The 11947-nt window shown below is 43.4% G+C and overlaps 1 protein-coding gene across 1 annotated transcript in view; it reads left to right on the forward strand.

The window, feature by feature from the left end:
• Positions 1-11506, forward strand: part of LOC147703534 (extracellular calcium-sensing receptor-like) — a 401340-nt gene extending 389834 nt beyond the window's left edge. The window contains exon 6 of the mRNA XM_086929504.1: positions 10587-11506. Coding sequence (XP_086785630.1) covers positions 10587-11506 — 920 coding nt within the window. The remainder of the gene's footprint in view (positions 1-10586) is intronic.
• The last annotated feature ends 441 nt before the right edge of the window (positions 11507-11947 follow it).

An 11947-nucleotide genomic window follows, 5' to 3' on the forward strand; every position in this document is an offset into this window, starting at 1 on the left:
TCTCCTGAACACTAGAACGTGTCCCACAGGACACTACATTCCTCACACACTTTATTGGAAGTGAAATAAACAAAAGTCCAACCTATGGGAAACAAACAACAAATGCACAACACCAAATAGTCTCTTCAGGCCATGCTGGGAAGTGCTTGAGCTCCGGACCGCTCGGTCAGGAGACTTTAGTCCACCTCGTCACTATAGTTTCGACTGGCCTGATCTCATGGTGCTGGATACTATTTACACAGTTAAACAAGAGTGCATCTGGAGCAGGGGTGGAGTCCACTTTGGGGATCTTGATGGCGCTCAGGTCCGGATGGCCGGTAAAACAAGCAAAGATTAAGGATGACCTTGGTGGATGAGGGCCTTCTTTGGAGGCTATAATGCTTCCCAGTTGTCCTAGCAGAGCACTTTCAGACTTTACTCTCTTGCCTGGCCTCCTCTCTCACAGGAGTCTCCTTGAGGTCCATGCTCCTGTATTGCCATGTGACTGCATGGGCTGTGCGGGGCCTCTCATAGGCCATGCTGAGGGGTCACTGCGGAACTCCCAACAGGGCCACACCGAGCCGCGTGCAATCCCAAGGGTGGATAGTCCAATGGTCGAGTATACTCTTCTTCAGCATACCTAAGGTTTATGGGGGCACATGGAAGGTTCCTGGGTGGCTATCGTTCCCCAGCACCAGAAGTGTCTTATAGGTCTCCAGATGTTTCAGGCATTTGGATCCACCGGGGTTGTGTGATGCTCCTTAGGTGTTTTTAGTGACACACCTGGGAAATGAGTATGATTTACTTTGTTACACTTGGGTGACAGGTGGCGATGTCATGCTTGAGGCTATATTTTGGAGTCAGGAGGTCTGGAGATACTTCATGGCCACTTGCAGTTGCTTTGTGGTAGGTGTACTTGCTAGCTGTGATGCCCTCAATGATAAGCAGCCAGTGACAGGTGAGTGGACGGTCACACTGTGAAGCGTGGGGCCTGGAGGCAGATTGTGCTTGCTAGCGGCTTACGGTTGGTCCTCCCGCACTTCTCTTGTGATGTCTCTGCACCCCAGTGGCTGACTTGTGTTGCTGAACACCTCCAGTGCTGGCACCTGCAGGCCTAAAACAGCAAGCATGATACGATTTGGGGATTTTTGCTAACAGGCCTACCTAATTCAGCAAGCATGACATGGTTTTTAAGCAGAGGGTTTAAGCATAATCTGAATTATAAATGATCACTGACAGTAAAAAATGAATTTCGCTCACATGGCTGCTGCAAATCACATGCACCGTCCATTTGTTCTTAACATCACCAACAACGTGATTTGCATGAATGCGCTTTACCCCAACAAATACCACAAATATGTATTAAGTCACTGCCTTTTTTGGTTAAGTCCTATTCTGCCAGAGTGCACAGACACACATATAGCTTCAGCAGCAGCACCATAAACAAAACACTGGATACCCCAGATTCTGTTCTCTGCTGAACCGTGCATCTGAGACCCGGGCCGATACAATACAAATGTGTCACACTCTGTCACAGCCTCACTTTGCACAAGGTGCATCACGCATGCAGGCAAGGCAACTGCTAGTGCACTGTGCACCATCGGCCTATCAATCAGTCACCTTTTTCCATCGGTGCAACCCTCAGAACACAGCTCCTACCAGTATCCCCTTCCATCGAAACAGCAAACACTGGCTCCTGCTGTGGGAGCAGGCGTGCTTCCTTTCAATTAAATACAGTGGCACAACATTATCCCTACAAATTATTTTTATTTTCTCTGCCAACACAAAGCTCAGCCAATATACAATGTATATTCATCTTCATTGTTGGGGGCAGGACATGTGCGGCAGCGGAAAACGGACTCCTTACCACTTGACAGCCAGTTTCTATGAATCCCTGATCGATATGTGCACAACTGTGCCAAACGTGTTTATTTACAATGAATACACTCACCCCACCATCTGGAAGTTGGAACACTCTTGTTAAATTAGGTGCCTCCATGCGTGTATCGAACTTGTGACCACCAGCTATGAGCTTGGCCCTCAGTCCCAACCCTGCGACTCCTGAGCAAACCTACACACTGCTCCCTTGCTATTTACAGCATCGGAGCATCTCGAGGATTGGCTTGGTCAGTCTCTTCCAACACTCCAAAGGAGACTTGGGGGTTGTGGTAGATATCCCCCAGGCTCCCTTCATTGTGCAGGCAGGTGAGGGTTCAGGTGTGAATGTTAGTCTGGTCAGAGCATGGCACCTGGCCAACCCGACATGCACACTTCAACCCATGGAGGTCCGATACCTGACCTGTCAATCACTGCCTCGAGTGAGCTCCCAGTTCCTCACCCGCTACTCTCCTGTAAGGAAACTTTTCCCGGGCCATGCTGCTCACTGAGGCCAAAAAAACAGTACATGCAATGTAAAAATGTAATATGGGGCAAACTACAGGGGGCAAGGCCCCGGCGCCTCCCAATAAGGAAACCACCACTGGTGTGAGTGACAAGATTGACAAGAGCCTACTGTTGTTGAGCTGCCTTCTTTTTCAGTTTTAACAAAAAAGATGGGCCTCTACCCAGCACAGCGAGTACAAATTGCCACCTTATCCACTCCTTTGCTATCCCACTGTCCTGCTGCTCTTCTTGAGCACTCTGGACTTTGAGCTCCCACATGCGACAGGTCCGTTCCAGTCTCTTCAGCTGACCCTCCTCCCCCTCTCAACTCCACCACTTGTCCCTGCCGGTGTATCTGTAATCCAATGAAGGTACCAGGGGCTGCAAGACCAGGACGCCCAGGAGGGCAGGGGAGCCAGAAGATAATGGCTGGGCCCGGTATGTACGGCGGGAAGATGGTGGGCACAGATGCCATGCTGGCAGCCGGTTCCCACTGCCCCAACTGTAGGGACGACATTGGGACAGCACAGAAAACTGGTGGCTGAAGCACTAACAGCGCTCACTCAGCCCTCTCCTGCCCAGCATGCTGCAACCTCCATCTGACTCAGAGGTTCGCGTGGAGGATGGCAAAAGTCTGTGCCGCTAAATCAGGGTTCCAGCGATGGATGCTGAGGGGTGTCTCCTTTCTATTCAATGACTACAGCCCTTCTCTGGTCCTTCACCACTCGTCCACTCATGTGTGAGGTCTCCCAGCTGTGCATCTGCTCTGCTCCTGCATCTGCCTCCACACTGCTTGTTCGCGTTTCATTCTCCATTGAGGCTCAGCATTACATTCCTAGTACGGCTATCACTTTTACTACTACCACCACCATTACTGCTTCTGTTTACAGTCATCACAATTGTCACCAACATTCTCATTATCATTACCACCACCATTTGCGTCACCACCACAGTCAGCACCAACATTAGCACTGACATCTCACCATTAGAACTACTACCATAACAACAACTACCATTGATACCACAAATATTTTCACCTCCAACAACATTACCACTACCACCATCAACTTTACAACCATTACCAATTCTATCACTACCTTTACCACAATTGCATTGCCAGCAACATCCACCTTTATCACTGCCACCATTGAAAATATAGTTGTAATATTCACCACCACTACCATCCCCACCAATTACACCATGATCATTACCACCATAGCCATCTCCATCATTAGCACCACCTCCATTGTCACCACTATTACCACCATAGCCAAATGGCACTGGAATTTCTACCATTACTACGGTGTTGTCACATACTTTACATTTCAATTGCTTTTACCACCATTCAAATCAGTACCATAGCACACTACTATTACCACCTCAACCATTACTACCATCACTATTACTGTCACCATTACCTTAAAGATTTCCACCAGTGCTATCACCGCCATTACCACTTCTTCCATCATTAAAAGCACCCCCTCCACTAGCAAAACCACATTTAGCACCACCACAACCAGCACCAACACAGCAATTACTATCATTACCACTGCAACATTTTCTAAAACCATTAACATCAACCTTAACAATATTTACCACCAACACTTTTACACCGCCATTACTACCACCGCCACCAGAACTACCACAACTGTTAGCACCTCCATTTCCACATCACCATTACCACCACCACCATCTTTATTACCACAAACATGAGCTCTACAATCACCACTAACATAATTACTTCACCAATGCATTTCTGACCATCATCCTAAACATTACTATTAACTTGAAAGCTACCATTACTACCATCACTGCTACCGCTGCCATTAGCACCGACCCATCAGCATTACCCATGTCAATATTGCTATCACCACCACAATTTCCACCATTGCTACCACTTATATTACTACTATTATCATCTTACCTTCTTCCTATTATCACCACCACTTTTTTTCACTCCGCCATTCGATCATCATTACCTCTTTTACTACAACCACCAGTACAGCCACCATCGGAGCTCACAACCTCATGTTTTACATGTCTACATCTTCACCTCACCCCACATCCTTCCCCAGTAGTAGGCAATGTTGACTAGGGCTGGTCAATATTTTCAGGCAAAATGTGCCTATTTTTACCTGTAGAGAGGAGCTGGAGTTGCCTGGGGATGAAAAACATGTGAGCTTAGAGTCCAACATGGATGGTGGTAATCGTGGTGTTAGCAATATTGGAGTTATGGTGGTGGCTGTAATAATGCTTGTAGTAGGAGCACTGTGGGGGATGGCCAATGTAATTACCCCAATGAGTAAAATAGATTAAGTGTACCTCTGAGAGTGCTCTTAAAATCAACTTCCCCAGTAGGGAAACAGTGTTGGACTGGACTTTTGGGCAGTCTGGCACTTCCAGATGCGACAGTTTGAAAGGACCGATGTGTTGCAGGTATTCTGGTCCTGAAAAAAAATGTCTCACACACTGATTGTTTTAAGCTGGTTCATCTGGCACAGCCAGCCAGGCCAGTCCAACACTACAGGGAAGCCTGTGTGTGGCATCTGCCAGCAAGATCCTAGTGGCACTCTAGCGGGGCAATTCACTCTAAAGGCCACCCCGGCAGGAACACTCCTTTTTCTCCACTGTCCAGAGACAAGCAGTGTTATTACTATAATGTAATTGCAATAAAGGGATAAACATTGCTCAGAACCTGGCAGTGCTGTACGACTCAATTATTCCTGGTGGTGTTTACACAGAATATCGGAACCAAAAATATTGTGGGACAAAATATGGTGTCAAGAAATACTGAGGGCAAAAATATCATGAAGGCAAATTTCTGTAGGTTGGTAAAGTTTTACTATACATAACTCACATGTATGTACCTTGGCAAAATACATATCTTCAGGGTATGTAGATGTTGCGTGAAGAATAGCAAATCTATACTTACCTATTTGCGCTTAACTTCTTGGTATTTTGGTCCCTAATATTTTTAACACAATATTATGCCCACACTATATTTTTGGTTCCGATATTCTGTCAGTGATCCATTCCTCACCAGTGAATTCTATACTGGGTAGGACAAAAATATCTTGTTGCATACGGTATTCCACTTACATTCCCCCCTTTTAAATTTAGGGAAATGCCCTCAGATTTTCATCCACGTACTATGTAAAAAAACGAATTTCTTCCACTCTTGTTGTAGACCCTTCTGCAAAGCAGATAACAGCTTTTAGTGCCCATGAAGTGTTTGAAGTGGTACATAAGCTTTTCCAATCCTGCAATAGGATGTTAGTAATCTTTTTTTCAAATAAATAACAGGGATGCTCAACAGGGTCTTTGAACCACTGAGCTATTGCATTGTTACCCTTTTTATTGCCAAGTACTATGTTCCACGGTTTCTTAATATACTTTCAAGAAGATCCACTATCAGGTTTTGTGTTCCCTTTATTGATGACAAGCTTTAGCCAGCAGTCTAATGAGACTACCATAAGAGCGTGCCACATAAAAAAAACTAATTGAGGGCGAGAGTTCAAAATTTAAAATTCCATTTTGGCTGTGGTTCTGAAAATCACTGGAATGGAAGTGCCTTTTTGTTGTTGATGAATGTAGGCACTCAATGCATTATCATGCATGCAGTTTGTTACTTATCTTTCTACTCATGCATCCATTCATCCATCCACTTAGTCATTCTTGCATTTACCCTCTGACAACTGCAATAAAACTAAAATGTGAAAACATATGCGAGATAAATTTAAACAATACAAGTAGAAAAAAGAAAATGCTGACATCTAAACTCGACAGGCTTTTTCTTGCAATACGGAAACTAAACTTGGCAGTGGGTGCTCTTCTTGCAGAGGTTGTGTACTGTAAATAGTCTATGGTTGTTTCAAACTTCAAGCATGGCTACCACATTTAGAACCAAAGTGTTGGCCATCCTGGAATGGTTAAATACTGTTACACTATTATGCAATGCATTACGCATCATTGCATTTTCTATATGTAAACACCATTTTGCAGTGTGCAGTACATGTCACCGTACACTGCACAATGCTAACACATTCAAATTTTGCAGAAACCTTCTTAAGGTTTCCACATATAAATATAGCTGCCTTCTTGTTTTAAATAGTGCACTTTTCAATATTAAACATTGGCATGTATTTACTATATGTTAATTTACGGCTAATTTATGCACTTCACTGTGTACATTACTCACTGACGACCCTACCACTACCAGAACCAACTTCCACGGATGCTTGCTGATTGGATAAAGAACAATTGCCTGCAGCTAAACACAGACAAGGAGGAAGTACTGATCTTTGGCAACAGCAGCAAAAGATGGAATGACTCTTGGTGGCCATGTGACCTAGGACACAAACTTACCCACTCCGACCACGACAGAAACCTCTGAATTATCATTGACAACAAGCTCACCATGAAATCATAGATCAATACCGTCTCCTCCATCTGCTTTCTCACTCTGCACATGCTACGTAAGATCTTCAAGTGGCTACTCCTACACATGAGACGCGCATGATACAGGCCCTCATCCCCAGCCGACTGGACAATGACAACACCCTCTACGTAGAAGTCGCCACACACCTCCTAAATAAAATACCTTTCCATTCCATTCCAAAGAGACTTCAGACCATACACAACACCGCAGTCAGGCTCATCCTCAGCCTTCCTCAGCCTTCCTCGACGAACCCACATCACACCACACCTAAGGCAAATCCTCTGGCTCCCTGTACAGATGAGATGCCAATTCAAGCTGCTGACCCTTGCAACTACACAACCAATGACCCACATACATTATCACTGCCTGAACTTCCACCAACTGTCGAGAAGACTATGTTCTACCTCCCTTTCATTTGCTCATATTCCCCACCTCTACCAAAGCAGAAGTGGAAGACGCTCTTTATCCCACATCATAGCAAAGACCTGGAACTGCTTCCCACAAACCTCTGGACAATCACCTCACTTGTAGAATTCTGAATGGCCCTAAAGACTGTGCTGTTTGAATAAGCCTCTGGGACCTGCAAGATCCTTGACACCCTATCAGATGATTAGCTGCATTTATGAATTCTGTTTTATTGACTGGCATATATTGGTGCTTCCAGGCAGCGGGATCTAGGGATGACCCTCCCAGGGTGGCCCGCTGCAGATCACAGCCAATCCCTAGGAGCTGGGCGGTGCGCAGCAGAACCCAGAGCAAGGTTGCAACCAGATGGGTGCATGAGCATGGTGTGCTGTGACTCTCAATGATGGCCCATAAACTTAATCACATGCATCTGTGTTATAATTGGTGGCAGTCGAAACTCTGGGTATTTACATTATCTTCACAGGCTACACTTCTTACCTTTGTGTACTAATGTCTTCCGGGAAATGGTGAGGTGTAGAAAAGGCAAGCTGAACACAGTAACTTTTCCGTGAGGTTTTGTATTGTATAAATTGTATAAATGCTATATTCAAGTGTTAAAACGGTAATAATAAGATGAGACTTGTGCCCATGCTGTTTTATTAAGTTTTAAAATGATGAAACAGCAAAATAATACTGCCACCGATTGTGACTTATAATTCAAGTTTGTTGTGCTTGTCTGAAACTAAGCTAATGTGAAAGGGCAGGAATGCACTGAATTTATGAAATACGGTGCATTCATGTCCTTACACCCTGACCTGGCACACAATTTGCTGACTAGTGCCAACAAAGGCACCCTTACACCATGGTGCAAGGATGTCTGTGTTGCATGCAGGATTGTTTTTGTGCGGGAAGGGGCACCTTCCTGCACAAAAACAATCCCGATAGGCGTTTTCCTCTTTCTATGTGTGCTGCAGAATGTGCTGCCCCAGGTTTAAGTGATTAAGTAAATCTGAGGCAGCGTAAAAAACCATGAGTGTTCCATGGTAAAACCTACGGCTATGCCAATGGAACTCCTCCCTTGCAAAAAGTAAGTTAACACAGCGACTTGCGCTACTTTGTCTTGCTCCATATCTATGAGGCCATCGAAAGCCTTGCAAAAGATATGATTGAAAGGCTTGCGGCGCAAGCATCTCATAAATAAGCCCCTCGGGTTTTTAAAATTGTCAACTTCATTTCATATATGGCGCCCAGAAGCATACATTCAATGAGAAATGGAATAACAGCCAAAAGTATAGCTCCCTCAAGAAAATGGCAAATGAAGCAACAATATAAACATTGCTTTTGAAAAATGTTAAGGAGATATCGAACCTAAGAAGAGGTCAGCATTTGTTGATGTCATTTACCTTAACTACAGCTCAGAACTAGGTGAATGTTAATTTGAAACCATCTAGCAAAGTGAAATATATAGAAATCAGGTTCCAACTAGGGATGGGCGTAACTCACGTAATTCTGTTCAGCATAATCATGCAGAATTACCTAAGAATTCCACAAGGTTACGCTTCAATTACACAAGAAGGATAATTCTGTATTTAGCACTATTTCTTTGCACAAAAATAATTGATTTGATTTGATGTATAAGCTTGTAAAGCGCGTGAATGCCCGAGGGCGTCTTGGCGCTATTGTTAGATGCCCCCTTGTAACCCCAAATTTTCTTTTGGAGTAGAATTGATTAGTTATCGGTATTTAGCATCAAAGAGTAACACAGAATTTCTCTGAAATAAGCGAAATTGTGCCCAGTCCTAGTTCCACCTGCTGTCTTTATCAGATTTACAATTTAGTTGGAAATCCCAAAGTCTCTTGCGTTACGGATATGTCTGAACATTTTACACACATTATGTGCTTTTGTTCATATTAAATCTTCTTATAAGAGTTTTAAGACCTTGTGTTTTTAAGACTTGTGCTATTCACAATAAAAGACTCTACAGCAGTTTGAATACTGGGAAATGATTTGCAGACTGGTCAAATATTTGGTGTTATGACCATTTCATTCACCCTTTTTGCACCTCCCCCCCTCCCCCCCCAAGGTGTGCTTGGATAAAATGCCCTGTGTATGAGTGGCCATCTTACAGAGTACAACGTTTTGCTTCCCAGTATATTAGAATTCACCAGTTAGTTCACATGGAGTATTCTTCTACTATACAAACAGATATCTCACACTCTGTGGATAAAAAAATCCCAGAATAGCAGAATTTGCTTCACACGATGAGAAGAGTAATAGATGTACGGATGTTAGATGGCTTAGTGTATTCAAATATATATATATAATAATTCTTTATTCGGCTTTACACATTGGAAAACCATAAAAGCAACAATTGATAATACAGTTCATATTTTAGAAAAAAATCATGTTATAGGATAAAATTCAGACAAAAACGAGTTAGTATGTTTAAAACAGAGCATCAAGTTATTCGTATTCAAATATCTTTTGAGCGTTCTTGAGCTTCCCATCCACAAAGTATTGCTTCCTATATCTTTGTACTGTATGTCTATTGGGGTCAGTGCCTACTGCTACAACTCACAAAATGTACACGTTTGGTAAATTAAAACATTCGTACATTTGTTGTGTGGCATATAGGAATTTCTATGGCAACCCTGACAGAAAGAGAAGCTTCTCAAGAAACGCACCCCTTCTGGCAGAGGAGCAGGATGTTGTCACCTTTCTTAGAGAAATATATTGCCATTTGTACATGTTCTGAGATTCTGGAAGGGCTACAAGCTGGTATTTGAATGTTTTCATATTGTATTTCTCGCTTTGTGTGTGTGTTTGTAGTATCTCTTTAGTGCAAAGCTAGCCAAAGGGCAGTGGAGTACTGCACATGGTCAACATCAATGAGTGATAGGAAAGGTGGCTGGTTTGTGGGCAGTTTATTTGGTATCGGAGTAGTGCATGATGGGCCTTTTTCTCTAGCTTACTGTGCTTCTTCATGGTTGTTTGACATGGAGAGTGAAATGAAAGTAGTGTGTTTGTGCAGAGTAACTCTCACTGTGACCACTGTGCTACTCTTACGTAGCATGAGCATAACTTGCAACACATACTTTCGATTGTTTTTGAGTGCGCCCCCAGCTCATTAAGTACTCCAGGCATTCTTCAGAAGGTGGTTCTATGATTATCAGACCATTTTCATGTAATAATATTATTTTTTGTAATGTATTTGGTAATCTGATAATATGCTGTATGGCTAAACACTTATAAGGTCCCAAAGGCTAAACCTATTTGCTATGCCAATGCTTGTTTCTAGAATAACATTGAGATAGTTTCAACAAACTTCTGTCTTTAATTTATTTAAACTGTCACAAGCTAAGTCTATATTTTCTATTTCAGATTCTGCAGACTGCGTGAAGTGCCCTGATGATCACTGGTCCAGCGAGTCACGCGATAGATGCATTCCAAAATCGGTTACTTTTCTGTCCTTCAAGGATGTTCTTGGTTTAACTTTAGCTTTGATATCTATTTTGCTCTTCCTAAATGCATCTTGTGTCTTTGGGGTCTTTGTTTTCTACAGAGACACTCCTGTGGTGAAAGCTAACAATCGTGGCATCAGCTATATCCTGCTGGTCTCACTTATGCTGTGCTTCGTCTGTGCCATGAATTTCATTGGCCGTCCCAAGAAATTGACCTGCATGTTGCGCCAAATCATCTTTGGAGTCATCTTCTCCCTGTGTGTTTCTTGTGTGCTTGCTAAAACCATCACAGTTGTTATTGCCTTCAGAGCCACAAACCCCAAAAGCAATCTAATAAGGTTCTTGGGTCCAAAGGTAGCCTACGCCATCGTACTGACCTGCACGCTAATTCAAGTGATCATTGGGGTGACTTGGCTGACAACATACCCTTCTTTTCCAGAATACATTACGAGCCCTGCCATGAAAGAGATAGTCCTTGGATGCAATGAGGGCTCCATCGTATGGTTCTACAGCATGTTGGCCTTCATGGGACTCTTGGCCAGTGTGAGTTTTCTAGTTTCCTTTCTAGCCAGGAACTTACCTGACAGCTTCAACGAGACCAAGTTCATCACATTCAGCATGCTTGTGTTTGTCAGCGTCTGGCTATCATTCATTCCAGCCTATCTGAGCACAAAGGGAAAGTATCTGGTTGCTACTGAAATTTTTGCTATTTTGGCATCTAGTGCTGGACTTCTCTTTTGTATATTTGCACCAAAAGTATTTATAATATTTTTGCGACCAGACAGAAACACACGTAACTATTTATTGTCAAAATCAAAAGTAGCAGTGAAAAGAACATAAAAATGTGAACTATTGTACATTCGTTTGATTCATTTCAGAGTTTCAGTCATATCTATATTAGAAATGTTTAAGTGTGCAAGTGATTCATTTTTGTTCTGTTGCATTATAAAAACAAAGTTGGTGGACGTTTTTTTCAGCATGGGGTTGATCTCAGCATCTTTCCAGTAATCGGGGAAGGTAGCGGTCTAGATGGCGCAGTTGATGGTGCAGCGTAATTCGGAGGCAATGGAGTTGGTGGCTCTTTGGAAGATATTGTCCGAGGGTGATTTGTAGTGAATGCTCTTCATGGTCATCAGAGTGTCGTCTGTGGTGAGCGGGTCCAGTTGAGCAGGGTATGTTGTGGGGTGGTGGTATCTCATGTGGTGGGGGTGGGAGTGATGGGCGGGTCTTGTGTGTTGAAGCTGCCATAGAACTGCTTGATCATGTGGTGGAAGTAGGTGC

The sequence above is a fragment of the Lissotriton vulgaris genome, chromosome 7, assembly GCF_964263255.1.
Source record: "Lissotriton vulgaris chromosome 7, aLisVul1.2, whole genome shotgun sequence".
Classification (NCBI taxonomy): domain Eukaryota; kingdom Metazoa; phylum Chordata; class Amphibia; order Caudata; family Salamandridae; genus Lissotriton; species Lissotriton vulgaris.